Source organism: Muscardinus avellanarius (assembly GCF_963383645.1).
Source record: "Muscardinus avellanarius genome assembly, chromosome: 21".
Taxonomy (NCBI): domain Eukaryota; kingdom Metazoa; phylum Chordata; class Mammalia; order Rodentia; family Gliridae; genus Muscardinus; species Muscardinus avellanarius.
In genome coordinates, this window is record NC_137807.1 from 20,816,784 (window position 1) to 20,834,757 (window position 17,974).

Sequence of the window (17,974 nt, forward strand, 5' to 3'; positions counted from 1 at the left end):
ACCTTCCTGCATGTACATTTCTACAGTGTGCTGATTCAACACAACTTTAGGGAAGTCAGAGAAGCACGAATTCCGAGGGGATATTCTAATTGTTCAAAATCATTGAATTGTTCAAACCCATGGGCGTGGTGGCGCACGCTTGTCATCCCCGCGCTTGGGAGGCCGAGACAGGAGGATCGCACAGGTTCGAAGCCAGCCTCAGCTACTTAGTGAGGCTCTCAGCAACTTAGTGAGACCCTGTTTCCAAGTAAAATAGAAACTAGGTCTGGGAGTATAGCCCGGAGGTAGAAAGCCTCTGGGTTCCACTCCCAGTACCACCAAAAGAAAAAAAAAATCATTCAGATGTTTTTGTAGCTCATGCAGGTGAGCCTCCAGTTTGGAAAGGTCTCAGACCCCGCCATCTAAGCCCTGGAGATCTAGGCCAGACACAGCCTCCTCTGCAGAGACCCGCCCAGGAGTTACGCGGGTCCCGAGCCAGATGTTTGCAGAATGCACCTGACCAGGCTTTGGGTCCATGGCTGAGGCATCTGACCTGGAAATTCCTTCCCTTTCAATTTCCACAGCTTTTCCACGAATCTCCCTAATCATGACCCACCTGAAAAGAATGATTATTGCCCAAGGAAGACATCAAACCATATTCCTGAGAGGCCCATTCATTAAATATATTCGAGATGGACCAAAATGATCCCGAGCTCTGGTTCGAAGAAGTCAGACAGCAGTAAACAAATGTAGAATTGCATTAATAATACGAGCGGAGGAAGCGCAACCCACTTGGAGAACAAGCTGTGTTTGAACGCGGAGTGCCGTCCATTCACATATCCATAATTAATGAGCTAATTACGAAGTGGTCTTATCTAATCATGTAAGCAGCCCTCACGTGACTCAGCCTCCGCGCCACCGCTGTAGTAAAGTAATTGCTTTTCCTCGAAAGTAATACAGCTTTATTTAAAAAAAAAAAAACAATACCCTGTAATTTAGACCTTTTTACTAATTCAAGACGGCCTGAAAGCCAAATAAAAACAAACTGGGATGGCGGCGGCATGTCAGTCCTTCTTCTTGGAAACCAAGAACCTTCAGCCACGAGGATAAGGCTGCAAGCTGTTTACAGAGAGCAAAAAAGGAAAAGTCGCGATGCCATCTCTGAGCCCGACGAAAAGCAGTTGCGTTAAATCGGCACGGAAGCAAATGATACATACAACAGCAATTAGCGAAGATTACACAGTAATTAAAATCACGATGATTATGTGAGTATCATTTATACGGTAATCTCCCAGCTCACACTGGAGCGTGGTACAAGCCCAATACCACGCAGAGAGCCGGGTGTGCGAGACAAGCAAACCTGGAGGCCACCAAGGATGGGGCGGCGGATCGCCACGGAAACTGAGGGACAAAGTCTCTGACCATGACCCGCACATTTTATTTTATTTTATTTTATTTTATTTTATTTTATTTTATTTTATTTTATTTTTTGATACTGGGAATTGAACCCAGAGGCATTCTAGCTGTGAGCCATATCTCCGGCCTGCCTTTCTTCTTTCTTTCTTTCTTTCTTTCTTTCTTTCTTTCTTTCTTTCTTTCTCTTTCTCACTTTCTTTCTCTCTTCCTTCCTTTGTTTGCTTTGAAACTGGGTCTCACTAGGTTGCTGAGAGACTCACTACAAGCTGAGGCTGTCTTTGAACTTACATTTCCTCTGTCTCAGCCTCCCAAGTACTGGGATTTCAGGTATGCGCCGCCACACCCGGCTAGGATACACACTTTTAAACAGATTTCCCAAACCTGGAGTAGTGGCGCACGCTTGTAATCCCCGCGCTTGGGAGGCTGAGGCAGGAGGATCGCACAGGTTCGAAGCCAGCCTCGGCTCCTTAATGAGGCTCTCAGCAACTTAGTGAGACTCTGTTTCCAAATAAAGTATAAAAATAGGTCTGGGAGTATAGCCCGGAGGTAGGAAGCCCCTGGTTTCCACCCCCAGTACCACAAAAATAAATAATAAATAAATAAATTAATTAATTAATTTCCCAAGGGTACCAGATAGAGACCACAAATGCTCTACTGTTTGTCCATCTCTCTGCATTCTGTCTCCACAACTTCTTCACTCCCGTAGCACCACGTTCTACTTCCTGTCCATCCCTGTTTCTTCCTGTCCGGCACCGCTCTCCCGCTTCCTGTGAGGCGCCCAGCGTCCTTTGGAAAGCCCTTCCAGCCCCGCCGCTGATGCGGGTTATCAGGATTTCTCCTGACTCCTAGGGCCAGGCGGGGCCATGGGCTTGGGCTTAAGGGAAGAGTTGCTTTTGTTCCGTGTCCCCTCTGGCTGGATCAGTAATGGGCATGTGGGCCGTGTGTGTGTGTGTGTGTGTGTGTGTGTGTGTGTGTGTGCATGTAACTCAAGAGGAGAGGGAAGCTTCCTTTACAGTCAGACTGAGAATCGCACGGGCACCAGCTCAGAGGGGCTGGCCGCCATCTTGCTGGTTGGAAAGGATCCCACATAGAGAAGGCAGAGAGGCTGGTAAGAGACCAGCCCCAGGATGCCTTGACTCTGCATTCAGAGGAGAGGGGAGTTACCAAGACAGAGAGACCAGCTGAATGTGAGGATGAGTGCGGGGATGAGGGAGGGGGATGAATTGAGGTGTCTAGTGTGAGTGGCTGAGGGGAGGACAGATTCCTGCCAGGTATGTGGCGCATGACTATAATCCCAGTACTTGGGGAGGCTGAGACAGGAGGGTCACAGGTTTGAGGCTAGTCAGTAACTTTTAGAGGGACCCTCAGTGGCCTAGTGAGACCCTGTTTCAAAATAAGAAAAGACTAAGTAAAATGCTGAGGGTCTATCTCAGAGGTAAGATGCCTCTGTGTTCAATATCCACAGACAAAGAATGATGCACCCGCGGTGATAACAGGGTGGGCGAGGAGGAATGACCCCCCTCGGCCTATCCAAGAGGATGGGACACAGCAGAGAGGGTCCCAGCAGGTAATCGGAGCGAACAATAGATGAGACAGTATCATGGTTTGGATCTGAAACATCCCCCCCAGCCCATGCGGTAAGCACACGGTCCTTGCGGCAGCAACGCTCAGAGGTGGGGCCTGTAGGCGATGTCTGGATCATGACAGCTCTGACTGCATCCGTGGATTGACCCATCAGGTGGACCAATCTGCTCGTAGCTGAGTGTACCACCGGGGTTGGAGGAGGCAGGTCACTGTGGAGTGTCCTGGAAGGGTTTATCTTGTCCCCGGACATCTCTCTCTCTGTCTCTTTCTCTCTGTGTCTCTGTCTCTCCTTCTGTCTCTGTCTTTCTGTCTCTCTCTCTCTCTGCTGCTATGAGCTGAGCGACTCGCCTCCACTATGCCCTCCCACCATGATGCTCTGCCCTCCGGCCCAGAGCAATGGAGCCGGCCCACCATGGACTGACCCCTGCAACTGTAAGCTCCAATCAGCCCCTCCTCCTCCAATTTGTTATTGTTCGGTATTTTGGTCAAAACACAAAGCTGACTCACACAGCAAAGTCTGCAACACTTAAGAGCAAGTAGTCTCGAGTTGGGCGCCACCCGCTTACAGCTGAGAAGGCAAAGTCCCAAGAGAACCGCGGGCTGCAGCTGGGGGAGCGAGGGTGGCACCCTGTGCACCTCGGCACTTGGAGGAGGGGTAGGAAGGGCCAGGAAAAATGTGTGATGAGCTATAGGAGTACAGGTGTCAACGAGGCCAGGAAAACGGAGTTTGAGGGTGTCTTCAGTGGTTGACAGCGTTAGGGAGAAGTTTCGAGAAGGGTGATAAAGGCCAGAGCATGTCCCCCGGTTTATCTCTTTGGTTTTTTGTTTTTGCTTTTGCTGGTACTGGGAGTGGAGCCCAGAAGCTTTCTATCTCTGGGTTATCCTCCCAGACCTATTTTATATTTTATTTGGAAACAGGGTCTCACTAAGTTGCTGAGAGCCTCGCTAAGTAGCCGAGGCTGGCTTCGAACCCGCGCGATCCTCCTGCCTCAGCCTCCCAAGCGCGGGGATGACAAGTGTGCGCCACCACGCCCGGCTCCGGTTTGTCTCTTTGGAAGCTGCTGACCTGCTTGGAGACCGGCGTGGAGACAGTGGGTGGGGGTGGGCTCTGCGTCGTGGCAAACGGAGGGATCCATACAGGGGTATAAGGTGGAGATGGTGCTGTGGACCCCGGGCTTTGGGGAAGTCTGGGTGTGACAGGAAGAAGAAACATCTCCACGGCACCAGAAGGAGATGTGTGTGGATACAGACAGATGGCAGAGGACCGCGGGTGTCTATACCACAGGCAGGGAGAAGAGTTGGGGCCAGGGAATCTGAGGCTGCTGGACAGAGCGGGGACACTGGATGGATGGGAACAGCAGCTGTCCAATGAAATGGAGTATGCAAATTACCAGGGACAGCCTGGACGGGCAGTGGGGTGGGTGCAGGGTGCAGCGCCATGCAGGTGGCCAAGGCTAGGACCGGTCGGGCATGGCGGTGGGTGGGGATCTAGCCCGAGGTGGGCTCAGAGCTTGCTTGGAGAAACTCACGAGGACAAGAAGGGAGAGGGGTGATCCCCACCACTGGGCCACCGTCCTAGCAGGGCCGCCACCCCAGGAGGCAAGAAGGGAGAGACCAGGCATGCAGAGGGGTGAGGGGAGCCGTCCTGGCACCCACCACCTGTGGCCAGATGTTGAGTGAAACTCCCGGGCCAAGTGCAGCTGCCACCGCCGAGCCCATAAACTCCATCTCCGGGGGGACAACGGACATAATTTAATGTCTCCGTCTCCAGGAGCGTTTGCATTTATGAGCGGCAGCTGCGCGGTGCGGCGGCTGAGCGGTAAATCACGGAGCTTTAGGTATATTTCTCTCGCGTTGACATCCTCTTATAAATAATCTGGGGTATGATTTTGTGCTGTTGATAGAAGGCTGCGTTCTCCTTGCCTTCTGTTTTTTAAAGTGACCTTCTTTCTCAGTCAAACTGGAAATGGCCGAAAGGCTCACTTAATCACTCCCCGAAGAGCCGAGTAAGATGGGGACAGAGATCCAGGCGAGGCTTGCTCTGCCCTTAAGCAGAGAGAACTTGGGGGGGGGTTGGCTTGGTGATGCCCACTCCCATTTGAAATGCAAATGCTCTCTTATCTGGGGAAACATTTTCCCGTGTGCATAATGGTGTGTGTTTTTGGAAGCCTGACAGGTTAATAACAAACTATCTGAAAAGCACCTCGCGGTAAAATAGGAAGACTTGGAGTTAGATAAAGCATGACAAACTTTAAGATCTTTTGCAGGGAATTAAAGGATAAAACAAGACTTAGGTGCACTGGCAAGGTAAGACCTCCAGGATGTACCGCGGCGGGAAAACCCACACATCACGAGGATTCATAACTCCTATGCACGATAGCGTCCTATCACATATATTTTTAAAAGCCCATGAATATGTTATTTGCCATAAGCGCATATATATAGGTTGATAGCTACCTAGAGAGAACTGTAGAAGGGTGCGTGCCAGACTGGAGAGGGTCGATCCAGCTGGAAAGGGAACTTAAGTCTGGGTGACAGTCGAAGGGATTTTAGTCTCCTGTTCTATTCCAAGTTCTTTTTGCTCGTAATACCAGTAAGAACATTAAGAAGAATAGCCACGTGGGCAGGCATGACTGAAATATGAAATGAATTATATTTGCATTTCATACCGTGTTAGAAAAAGACAAAGTATCTTATTTATACGAATAGAGAGATTAGTTTCCTTATCTCGAAACGTAGATTTGTAATTATGCCCTGCCAACACTTGGTCCTAGAAGAAGGATGGTATTAGCTTTTCTTGAAAATCCAATACCCTTCTCGTTATCCTAATAATGGTATTTTATCATTGGATTTTCCTCCCAGTAGAGATTTCATTTTAAAACTCAGAAATTTTAGAGCCAGCCATAAATATTTCTCTGAAACTGGGCATGAGAGATTTAAATTTAGAGAAAAAAAAAGAATTAAGAATTCCCTACAGTTACGTTGGAACACTGACATGAGATGTCATTTGCGGTGTATCTGAAGAAGCGGGCGTGGTGGCCCATGTCTATAATCACAGCTACTTGGGAGGCAGAGACAGATAGAATCTCAGGTTCAAAGCCAGCCTGAGCATCTTGGCAAGACTCTGCCTCAAAATAAAACACAACAAAGCTGGGCATGGTGGTTCACACTTGGAAGTCCCAGTACCTGGGAGGCTGAGGTAGGAGGATCGCAGGTTCGCAGCCAACCTGAGCTATTTAGTGAGGCCCTCTGCAACTTAGTGAGATCCTATTTCAAAATAAAGAATAAAAAAATAGGGCTGGGGGGTGTATCATGGTGGTAGATGCCTCTGGGTTCTGTCCCCGGTACCAAAAAAAAAAGTAAATCAACAAATAAATAAAATAAAATCTGTTGGGGGCATGGCTGAGTGACAGAGGGCTTGCCTCTCATGCGCAAGACCCTGGGGTTAAATCCCTAGAACTGCAAACAAAAAAAGAGAAAGGAAGGAAGGAAAGACAGGAGACAAAGAAGGAAAACAAATGTACTTGAAGGAAAAAGGTTTTCATTGTATGTATTTATGGAGTGCACTGTGGCAATTCCCAGGTATCAAATGTGTAGTGGTGAAATCAGTGTGAGAAGAATTTCCATCATTTATTTATGTATTTATTTATTTATGTATTTATTTATTTATTTATTTATTTATTTATTTGCGGGTCTGGGGATGAAACCCAGGGGCATTCGACCTCCAAGCTACACCCCCTGCCCTGTGTTTTTTTTTTTTTATTCTTCGTTTTGAAACATGGCCTCACTGAGTTGCAGAGGGCCTCACTAAGTAGTAGCTGAGGCTGTCCACGAACCGCGATCCTCCGGTCTCAGCATCCCGAATGCTGGGATGACAAGCATGCGCCACCACGCCCGGCTTCATTTTCATCTTTTAAAACAGGTCTCTGTTTTGTTTTTTTTTTAATTTATTTTGTCTCTCAAGGAGGGAAAGTGCTCATAGAAGACTTATGCAGTTAAAAAGAGCTGTAAGTACAGGTGCCTGGGCCGGGGGCCAGAGTTTCCTACCAGCTTGGGTGAGATGTTCCTCTGTATATCTCTGTCTTCCCTGTTAGCACCGTGGTCCCCCCCCCCCCCCAGAATGTCTAGGATCTTCTAATTAGAAATATATTCAGAGGAAGAGGTTCAAAGCCTCTAGGCTTCATGCCCTGGGACGGGTTCTTGGTGCCTACTGGATCCACCCCTTGGAGTGAGTGTCCAGTGCTAACCAGTAATCCTTAGGCAGTTTAAGTCGTAGTCAAAAGACGGATTGCTCACAGCAAACTTTGCCAGGTAGTGAGCCATCCAGCCCCTAAATAAATGCTCAGAGAGCCCTAGCAGCCAGGCAAATACAAATGCGGACTTCAGAGAGATTTAAACCCAGGTCCAAACTCTGATTCCTCAACTTACCTACTGTTTGATAGTGAATGCTCAGCCATCTCCGAACCTCAGTCAGTACTGAGCTGTATCCAAATACAGTTTATTTCTGCTATGATCAGTTATTCACTCTTTTTTTTTTTTTTGGTGGTACTGGGGTTCCTGGAAGCCCTTCTACCTCCGGGCCACACTCCCAGACCATTATTTTTGAAACAGTGTCTCTTACGCCAGCGCGGCTGGCTTCGAACCTGCGCGATCCTCCTGTCTCCGCCTCCCAAGTGCGGGGATGACAAGCCTGAGCCACTGCGCCCGGCTTCACTCAACAAAAATTTATTGAGCACATGCTGTTAGCCAGCCTTGGGAACGCTGACATGAAGAAGACCAAGAAGGAGTCCATTCTTACAAATCTCTGAGTGTCTGTTTTGCCTCCTTCCCCTTCTGTAACGCGTGCCAATTGATACCCGCCTCGGGGGATTCCCGCAAGCAACAGACAGATAGTAGTCCTGGGCAAAGCAGGCAAATCTCCTGAGTATTTTCTAGGGATTAGGCTCTGCATAAAAGGCAATTTGTACATTCTCCATTTCTTCTCACACCAACTCTGATGGGCTCGTGAGGACACCAACAGAGAAGTTAAGCTACGTGCCCAAAGCTCACAGCTTTAGGGGTGCAAAGAAATGATTAGACTCCCTCAGACCACATGCTGTGTTATAGTTCACAGCATGGCCCCTGGAAGAGCTCATGGATTCACTCAAAAATGGTCAGAGGTGAAGTGGTTGAATTATGAGGGTGAGCCCTAATCTCATTAGTGGGTAAACCCATTAATGGGGTAGTGGATTTACTGGGTGGTAAGATAGGCAGGCGGGCTGTGATTGGAGGAAGTGGGTCGCTGGAGGTGTGGCCTTGAGGACCACACATACGTCCATGGACTCCCTGTCTCTCCCTCTCTGCTTCCAGACTCCATGACATGAGCCCAGAGTCTCTTCACTCATGCCCTGAGCTCCGCAGATTTGATATGGATTGAAACCTCTGAAATCTCCAGAGCTGTCAGCAAATAAATCTTACCTTATCTATGCTGTGGTTGTCAGGTATCTTGGGTCACAGCAGTTAAGCATGCCAATTGAAATACCACCACACCCTACCATCTCCTATGCACAGGGCGCCAAACAACTTAATGTATAAATTATAAATGCATACCTAATGTGTTCACGGGTTAGGGATCCTTCTCAGGTACCCCGATATAATTTAATTATAAAGTTGGACATTGTGCAAATGAGTATTTGCATTCTGTTCTAACCGTGGCTAGGATGGCTTCTGCTGCCCACACAAAGGCAGGAAGGAAACACCCCATTTTCACAGAGCACACGATCCATTTTCCATGCAGAACTTTGGTTTTAATTAAGGGCAGTAATCAGATGATCTTGCCTTAATTAACTCCCCAGAGCGCCCTCTTTGATATTTTCCACATCAAATATTGCAGCCTAAAGATGATTTGCAGACATGAGCTAGACATTTGCCATGTTTCGAGAGCGCGCCCCAAGGCTGGGTGTGGATTCCTGTCCCCTCCCTTCCTGGGGACGGCCCCCTGCCTCAGAGCACTCAGGACTCAGGTCCGGGAGGGATCCTCTGGGTTTGCTCCCTTAGTCAATGATTTTCTTTCTAGCTTATCACTTTTGTCTTTCTGTTATCACAGGAGCAGTGTACATTTCATCTTAATTACACATCTGCTTAATCTGTAATTTCTGATTTAGGGCCATTAAGTCCTAATTACAAAAGGGCCGCCCTTGACAGGGGAAACCAAGTGAACTCAGAGAAACGGAACAGAAAGGCAAAATGGAGGGTGGACTTATTGCACAGAATTAAGGCGGGGCCTCGAGACCCTCGGTGGGGCCGCTAATCGTTCACAATCCTGTGGATCTGAGAGTGTCCCTCTCTGGGTCCCAACCAAGTGGACCACCCTCAGAGGTAGGGAGATCAGAAAACCCTCAGCCGGGTGTGGCGGCGCAGGCTTGTAATCCCAGCATTTGGGAAGCTGAGACAGGAGGATCACCATTCAAGGACAGTCTCAGCTACTTAGAAAGGCCCTTTGCAGCTCAGTGAGACCCTGTTTCAAAAAAATAAAAAGAATAAAAAAAAGGGCTGGGGGTGTAGTTCAGAGGTAGAATGCCCCTGGGTTCCATCCCCAGTACTGAACAAAAAAAAAAAAAGAAAGAAGGAAAGAAAGAAGGAAAGTAAGGGAGAAAGAAAACGCTGATGTTCAAATAAAGCTAAAATCTCCAAGTGAAAAATCATCCAGCTTAAATTTCTTTTTTATTTTTTATTTCTCTCTTTTCCTTTATCTTTATCTATCCCCCTCCCTTTTCTCTCCTTCCTCCCTCCCTCCTTCCTTCCTTCCTTCCTTCCTTCTTTCCTTCTTCCCTCTTTCCCTCCTTTCTTTCTTTCGTGTCACGGTCTCACTGCATTGCCCAGGATGGCCTCAACCTCCTGGGCTCAAGAAATCCTCCTGCTTCTGCCTCCTGAGTAGCCAGGCCTACAGGAATGTGCCGCCATGCCCAACTTGAGCTCATCTGTCTTTAGTGGCTTCTTGTTAAAACACAACAATCCCAAGCCAAACCCAACTCTTAAGTAACTATGTTTAGATAGAAAACTTTAAACCCACAACCACCCATAAAGGAAAAACTAGCATGACTTGCCTTAAATAGAAGGCGACTATAATAACCATTATGATGTTTTTTTAAAGTTCTCCATCTTACGTAAAAGCGTCAGGAAACCATGCTTTGGGGAGGACCGCATTGAATCCTCATTGACACTCTCTGAGTCAGTAAATTCCACATTTTTCAGATAAGGAGAGAGAGTACGTGGCCCATTTAAAAATCACACATCTAGGAGAGGGCAAGGTCGTGCCTCGAGCTGTCAGGATGCGGCTGTCCTCGCCTAGAACCCAGGGAATGGGAGCTAGCCCTGCAGCCCAAGAAGTCTGGGCTCCTCTGTGCCATCAGCCATGCAGAGGCGGAGGGCGGCACTCTTACCTGGAGCTGAGGATGCAGCTGCTGATGTCTGACTGCCCAGAGGGTGTCCTCACAGTGTCTGTGGCCAGAGACAGAGTACAGCTCAACCAGGACTGCAGGCTGCCCACTGGCTGGGAGCTCACCATGGAGACGGTATCCCTGGAACCAGAATGCAGGATGCTGTATTCACAATGACAACCACAACGGCGGCAATAACTAGACATTCGCTTGGCAGCAGAAGCCGGGCTCCATGGGAACTGCACGACGTCACTCTTTGAAGCCAGTGCTCTCCCTGGTATTCAGATGGGAGTCCTGGGATTTACAGATGGGAGTGCTGGGTCTTGGCCAAGGTCACCTAGCTGGTCAGTGATGAAGCTGGGATGTGAACCTTGTTCCTTTTGATCCCAACGCCCTGATTTAACCACTGTGCTCTCATTTGAGAAGACACACCGTCCGATACAGGTGTGGAGGCCTCTGATTTGGGGATAAAACTTGGCATTGAATTTTATACCCAGTGATATGTTCTCGGGCCATACCACGTGTGAGGGTCTTCACTCCTTCCCTGCCTTAAATTGGAATGTCTTCGTCAACGAGGATTTTGTTTTGATGCTCCCAGATTTTAAAAGCCGCATGGGACAAGGTCCACGTGGGTATTCAATAATTATTTTCTGGTTGATTTTCCCATGGACTATGGGGGAGGTTCTACATGGGGTAGCCAGTATCTATTTTCTGACTGATACACTCGTGTGTGTGTGTGTGTGTGTGTGTGTGTGTGTGTGTGTGTGTGGTTTGTTTTAGGATACTCTATGCCAGTCACCCGCACCATGAATTTAACATCAACTATCAAGACTCCATCCTAGGAAAGCAGATAAACATAAACCTACACCAATAATCATAAAATAAAGGAGAAATCACCAATGCTCTAGGGAGGGACAGGGAGTAGAATCTAATGGTGGTACGTAGGAAGCCTTGATTTGCGTCTCAGAGGAGGAACAGGCATGGCGCCAAGTAGTAACACTTGAGCTACGTATCCTTTGGAGATGAGGACTTGGCCGCGGAAGGCCGGGAGAAAGAAACTTCAGGAGGAAGGACCCGTGTGCATTCAGGCATGGAGGTCAGAAACGGTTAAGGCGTAGGCAATTCAGAGAGTAGGAATTATAATTAGAGAGGGAAGTAAGGCTCAGAATGTGCAGGATGGAAATGTCCATCAAAAATGTCTCCTCTGGGGCAATGGGGAGCCACTGACCGTATCTGAAGACTCTAGCGTGATAAGCCCGGGCTTCTCGTCCTGTCTAAATAAAGTTGGACATTTCAGTCCAGTGTCCCTCGTGTTACATGTGATGACCACAAATCCAGGGCCTTCTGGGCATTGCTGAGAGTGCTCTGAGTGGGTGTGGACGTGCAGAGAGACAGTCCAGGGCTCGCCCTTGGAAGCAGCTCAGTTTCACTCAGGGTTAACTTACATCTCTTTTCTGTCGCCACTGCTACACTCCACCGCCGTCTGCACGCTAGAAGGGGGCACGAGAAAGGCTGGTTACACTTCTGCTGCCGTGGGGGGACCGGATCTTTGACTTCAGACCTGTGCTGCGGGCTCGAGTCTCCCGCATTCTCCTTCCATTCCTCGCTGCTGTGTGTATCTTGGGGAAGTCAGTCGCCCCCTCTGAGCCTCCCATCTTCCTCTGCAAAATGTGGCTAATAACAGCGCTCTCTCTCTCTCTCTCTCTCTCTCTGCCTTCTGAGTTACGGAGCAAGGGATTACCCTCATAAAGATCTCGGCAAGGCGCCTGGCAAATACATGGTGCTAATTAAGTGGTAGCTACGACTAAGTCATCGCTATGACTCTACCTAGTACCCCCCGCACTGCTATTATTAATAGCGTTGCTATTTGCGACAACAATGCTGTTCAAAAATAAAAGCAGGTGTTTTTTTTCCCCCTTTTATATTCTAACAAACCAGATATGAGGCAGGGTGGCTTCCCAAGGCATTGTGGGAAATTCCCAAACAGCTACTGGCAGCAGTGGCTGTTCCTTGTGTGTGGGGAGGTCCTGTCATCCAACACACATGCTGTACACGGTCTCTCGTCTTCCCGGTCTGCGCCTGTGTTGTAGAGATGAGGAACCGGCCAGCCTTGTCTAATGTCACACCTGAAGACCTGAAGACCAGGTCATAGGGGTTATTCAGGTCATGTTCCTAAACCAGTGCACAATCACCTGATGTGTGGGCACAAAATACCACATTGCAAACCTCAGACAGCCGAGGTCTCACCTTAACTGAGACCTTGCAGCCTTCATCGTTGCTGGAATTGTTTACTCAAAACGAGTTTATCGTCAAAGGCCAAGAGCTAGGTACGGTTGTCATTTGGGGCATTTTTTTTAAAAAGATGATTGGCGTATTGTGAGCACACATCATAATGAAACTCAGAGCGCTAGAGACATCCGTGTACACAGCACTTGGTGAGCCTCCCCCATCCCTCCTTCCTCCTGCCCCTTCCGCATCCATGGCACCGAGGTTAGCACTGATAATCTCGTACGTGTCACAGTGTCCGCGGAAGGGTCTCCTCCATCCAGTCTCCCTCCTCCCCTCTCTCCATCGCTCTGCTGCGCTGTCTCCTGTATCTAGAGTCCCCCCTGCGTCCCGATTTCCCCCTCGCTTCCGAGTAGGAGGGGAAGACATAAGACCCTTCACTCTCTGTGACTGGCTGGTCTCACTTAGCGTAATGTACTCTCGTCCCACTCATTTTCCTGCCAAGGACAAAACTTTGCTCTCCTTTACAGCTGAGTAGAATTCCGTTGTGTGTGGAGATGAACGCATTACACACACATACACACACACACACACACACACACACACACACACACACACACACACATACACACACAGCGGAATTCCATGCTGCTGGACTTTGGGCGCCTCTGTTCCTGGAAGGCCTGCTTGCTCCCTCTGGGAAATGCATCTGCCGCTCCTTGGTTCCCTTTCTCAAGCACCCGTCACCCTCAGGGGCTTCCGCGTCCATGCATCTGTCCTTCCAGGCTGCGGGGCCACCGTGGGCCTAGAACACGTGGGTGGGTCTTGACTCTCAGCCCTGGCTCAGGTCAGACCAGAGGTCCTCGGGCAACTCTTGAAGCATCCATTAGGAAAGGGTCAGTCTACCACAGCCATAGGTCAGCTCTTCTACCACTCCGTTCTAGAAATAAAGCTTTATTTTTGCCATAATAACAGAGAAGAATATTTGCCACAGAGACTGCACGGCGCCCAAAGGCTAAATGTCTACTATCCGGCTTTTGAAAGAAAAAGATTCTGCGCTAGAACAAAAGCACCTTTTGTGAACACTGCTGAGAGTGGAAAGTGGCTCCCAGAAATGCCCACATCCTGATCCCTAATCCCGAGAAAACAGGCATCCTGTCATGTCAAAAGCCTTGCTGAAGCCCAGGCACGCTTGCTGGGAGGACTCCATTTGACTAAACACTAACCTTTCCTCGGGCATGCTTGGGAAAGTCTTTATGGTTTAAGAACTATAAAAGTGCGTGCCGGTGGGGCCTGCTGTCTGCTCTTGGCCACAGCGGGCTCCAGGAGTGTGAGCCCCGTGGGTAGACTTAGCGTCCATACCTCTCACCTGGCACTAGGGACTCACGGACTCCGTGATGTCCCTCTGTGTACGACATCGTCTCTCCCCTCCTCCACATTCACCCACACTCTCCACCCTGCTACGTGCTGGGGCTGATCTGCATGAACTGCGTTGAGGGGCTCCCTGCCCCCGTAGCTTCCCCTTGGGTCCAGCCAGCGGGCAGCCTGGCTGGCACGTGGAAGGAGACAGAGGGGGAGTGGGAGACCGAGTGTTTGGTCTCCTGGAGGTCTCTCTACCGCACCTCCTTTTCCTAACTTCCCCTTTAAACCAAAGACCAAGCTCCTCCTGTCAGGAATCCTGCTCTGAACAGTGGTCTTCCCCCACTCCCTCTCCCCCTCTCTGTCTCTGTCCCTCTTTTCTTCTTCTCTCCTTTCCCTCCATCTTCCCACCTCTCCCTCCTTCCTGCTTCCCCCTTCTCTCCTCTCTCGATTTCAGCAACTGTGCCCGCCCTTGCCCTTTTAGACCAGGTGGCAGCTCCTGCTAACCCCCGGGTGCTGCGCCATCCCTGGGGCCTCCCTACCTCGCAAACACTCCTTTGCAAATAGTCCCCTAATAAGTTCTCTTAATCTGGGATTTGCTTTCTGGCTCTTGACAGATTCACTTGCAACAGTTCATGTCCGCGCTGGTCTCCATCTTAACAGGACGACCTGGGTTTTCCAGGTCAATATCTGACAAGCTCAATAAGCAGAGAGAAGACGCAACCCACCTCTGTGTCGCTGAACCCCACCATGTGCAAAAAAAAAGTGGCAAAAAATCTGAAGAGACAATCGTAAAACACAAAAGATAATGCGCAACCATTACCAGCCCCTCTTTTTTTTTTTTTTTTTTTTTTTGGTGGTACTGGGGTTCCTGGAAGCCCTTCTTCCTCCGGGCTACACTCTCAGACCTATTTTATATTTTGAAACAGGGTCTCTTACGCCAGCACGGCTGGCTTCGAACCTGCGCGATCCTCCTGTCTCCGCCTCCCAAGCACGGGGATTACAAGCGTGCGCCACCACGCCCGGCTTACCAGCCCCTCTTAAGCCTTTGACTTTGGCAAAGAACTCGTCATGAGCACAAAGACAAAGACGCGGTGTTGGGACGTGACTGGCGACTCCTACATTTTGTCACGTCTGATTCCTGCCTCTGTCTTCCTGGAGCCCGAACCACTGGATTTGGCACAAAACCTCCAAAGACCGCCAGGTGGTCTGTCTAACCGTCCACTCAGGATGAAATATTGCTGGGAGCCGAGGCGGTGTCCAGCCTGGCCCACACATTATCTGCCAACGGGGGAGCTTTCAACAAAAATAGAGTATGCTCAAAGTAAAGAGGGTGGATTGAGAGCTCCTGGGAACCGGAGGAGCTTCTGAGAGCTGCACCCCACATTTACACTCTGAGAGATGTCAAAGGCACCAAGCACCTTTCTCAGGAGGGAGTCCAGTGGAGGAAAAACCAAAGGGGGTGGGGGTGTTGTTCTGCCTGCTGTGAGAAAGCAAAGAACCACCGTGTGGTGACTTGTGCATGACATTGGTGTTGGTTCCAGATGGGACTTGGGTTTGCACTACACAGTGTACAGTCTTCAAGTTTTGGGAGACCCCACTGAGGCTGCCAAGGATGGGCAAGAAGAGGCAGCTAGGAGGGGGCAGCTCCAAACCTTCCCCTCCTACTCCAATCAAAGGACAGCTGTGCTTCATTCTAAGCCGAGATGTTCTAGAAGAGTCTGCTTTGGTATTTAAAAACAAGGGGTTGTACTGAAAAGAGGGGAATCTATTGACCCACCCGTCCTATGGAGGAGAGTCTCTATGCTGCAAGCTCTGTGGGGGTTGCTTGTCCCTAATCTGCAGTCCTAACAAGAAGGGCGCCATCCCTTGTTTTTGTTTTGTTTGTTTTTCTGGGGTACTGGGGATGGAACCCAGGGCCACTGTACCTCCGAGGCTCCACCCCCCCAGCCCTGTTTTTTTAAAAATTCTTTATTATTTATTTATTTATTTATTTTTGGTGGTACTGGGTTCCTGGAAGCCCTTCTACCTCTGGGCTACACTCCCAGACCTATTTTATATTTCTGAAACAGGGTCTCTTATGCCAGCACGGCTGGCTTTGAACCTGCGCGATCCTCCTGTCTCCACCTCCCAAGCGCTGGGATTACAAGCGTGCGCCACCACGCCCGGCCTAATTCTTTATTTTGAAACAGGGTCTCACTAAGTTGCAGAGGGCCTCACTAAGTAGCTGATGCTGTCCTCGAACCGTGATTCTCCTGTCTCAGCCTCCGGAATGCTGGAATTACAAGCGTGCGCCACCACGCCCGGCTTAGTCTTCTTATTTTTGAAACAAGGTCTCACTGAGTTGCAAAGGGACTCGCTAAATAGCTGAGGCTGCCCTCAAACCGCAATCCTCCTGTCTCAGCCTCCAGAATGCTGGGGTTATAAGCGTGCGCCCCCATGCCAGGCCCTTGTTGAGTGTAGGTGTGTTAGCAGCAGCCTAGAAGGGTGAAAGACCTCTCCATGGTGCTGATCTACCGGCAGCACACTGACCTGTGCTTGGTATTTCTCTCTTGCTTGGTGCCTGTAGCTTTATAAAAGAGAGAGAGAGCGCATTCTGGGAGGCTGAGACAGGAGGATCGCGGTTCGTGGACAGCCTCATGAGCAAAGCCCTTTGCAACTCAGTGAGACCCTGTTTCTAAATAAAGAATAAAAAATCGGACTAGGGGTATAGCTCGGAGGTAGGATGCCCCTGAATTCCATCCCCAGTACTGAAAAGGAGAGGGGGGAGGAGAGGGAGGGAGACAGGGAGACAGGGAAAGAGACAGACTTGTGCCAGGAATTTGTAAACAGAGAACGGTAGTGAGAAACATAATTGATTAAATGTCTTCAGACTCATCCCTTTGGGGTGAACCTGGGCCAGACAACTGCAGTCTAAATGCAAATATTGCCTGGAAGTAACACACAGTCGTTGGCTCCACGTCTTGGTGACAGACACAAGCTTGCTGTCATGACAGGCCAGCTACTGGGCAGACGAAGGAGAACTGGACAAGGGAAAGGAGAGACAGGAGCCTGTTTTACATGACAACAGGGCGCTGCTTTTAGCAGCGTGGTGATCGGGTCGGCCAAACGTCAAATCGTGGTGCCATAACTGAACCGTGAGGGTGTGAGGGACGAGATTCTCGACTTCTCTGAGCCTCGGTCTCCTTGTCTGTAACCCAAGCATGATCATAACAGGGACCTCGGAGAGCTGTGGGGACATCGAGTGCCTCACAGGTAACCTGGCCCCCGGCACAAAGTAAGTCCTCCAGAAATGGTACCTTGTTACTACTATTAATTTTGATAGTTAATATGATTAATTATTAATAATTTGCAGAGTGTTCTGGAACTCCAACTCCCTCTGAATCCCATTAGCTGGGTACACAGGTAGAATCAAGCTCAGAAAGCCAGGTGACCTGTTTTCATGAGTATATGTGAGTGTGTGTGTGTGTGTGTGTACACATGTGCATGGTACTGGGGACTGAACCCAGAGGTATTCTACCTCCAAGCTATACCCCTATCCAGATTTCCAGATTTTTATTTCTTTATTGGAAAACAGGATCTATGTTTTTTTTTTTTTGTGGTACTGGGATTCCTGGAAGCCCTTCTACCTCCGGGCTACACTCCCAGACCTATTTTATACTTTTTATGTGGAAACAGGGTCTCTTAAGCCAGCAAGGCTGGCTTCGAACCAGCGCGATCCTCCTGTCTCCACCTCCCAAGCACGGGGATGACAAGCATGCGCCACCACGCCAGCCTGGAAAACAGGGTCTAAGTTGCTGAAGATGGCCTTGAACCCATGATCCCCCTGTGTCAGCATCCCAGGTTCTGGGATGACAGGTGTGTGCCGCAATGCCTGACTCTGAGTAACAGCATTTAAATGGGTTCTCTCCTGCGCCACGGTAACCTTGTGTTGTAACTCGGACTGGGAGTGAACCCTAACCCTGACCCTAACCCTAATCCCTAACCCTAAC

The 17,974-nt window shown here is 49.4% G+C and overlaps 1 protein-coding gene across 1 annotated transcript in view; it reads right to left on the reverse strand.

The window, feature by feature from the left end:
• The window catches only part of MYO18B (myosin XVIIIB), a gene marked incomplete at both ends in the record, with an annotated part of 248,379 nt that overhangs the window by 12,550 nt on the left and 217,855 nt on the right, over nucleotides 1-17,974 (reverse strand). Inside the window, 2 exons of the mRNA XM_080717797.1 lie at nucleotides 10,401-10,538; nucleotides 11,843-11,887. Of these exons, the coding sequence (XP_080573923.1) occupies nucleotides 10,401-10,538; nucleotides 11,843-11,887 (183 nt within the window). The remainder of the gene's footprint in view (nucleotides 1-10,400; nucleotides 10,539-11,842; nucleotides 11,888-17,974) is intronic.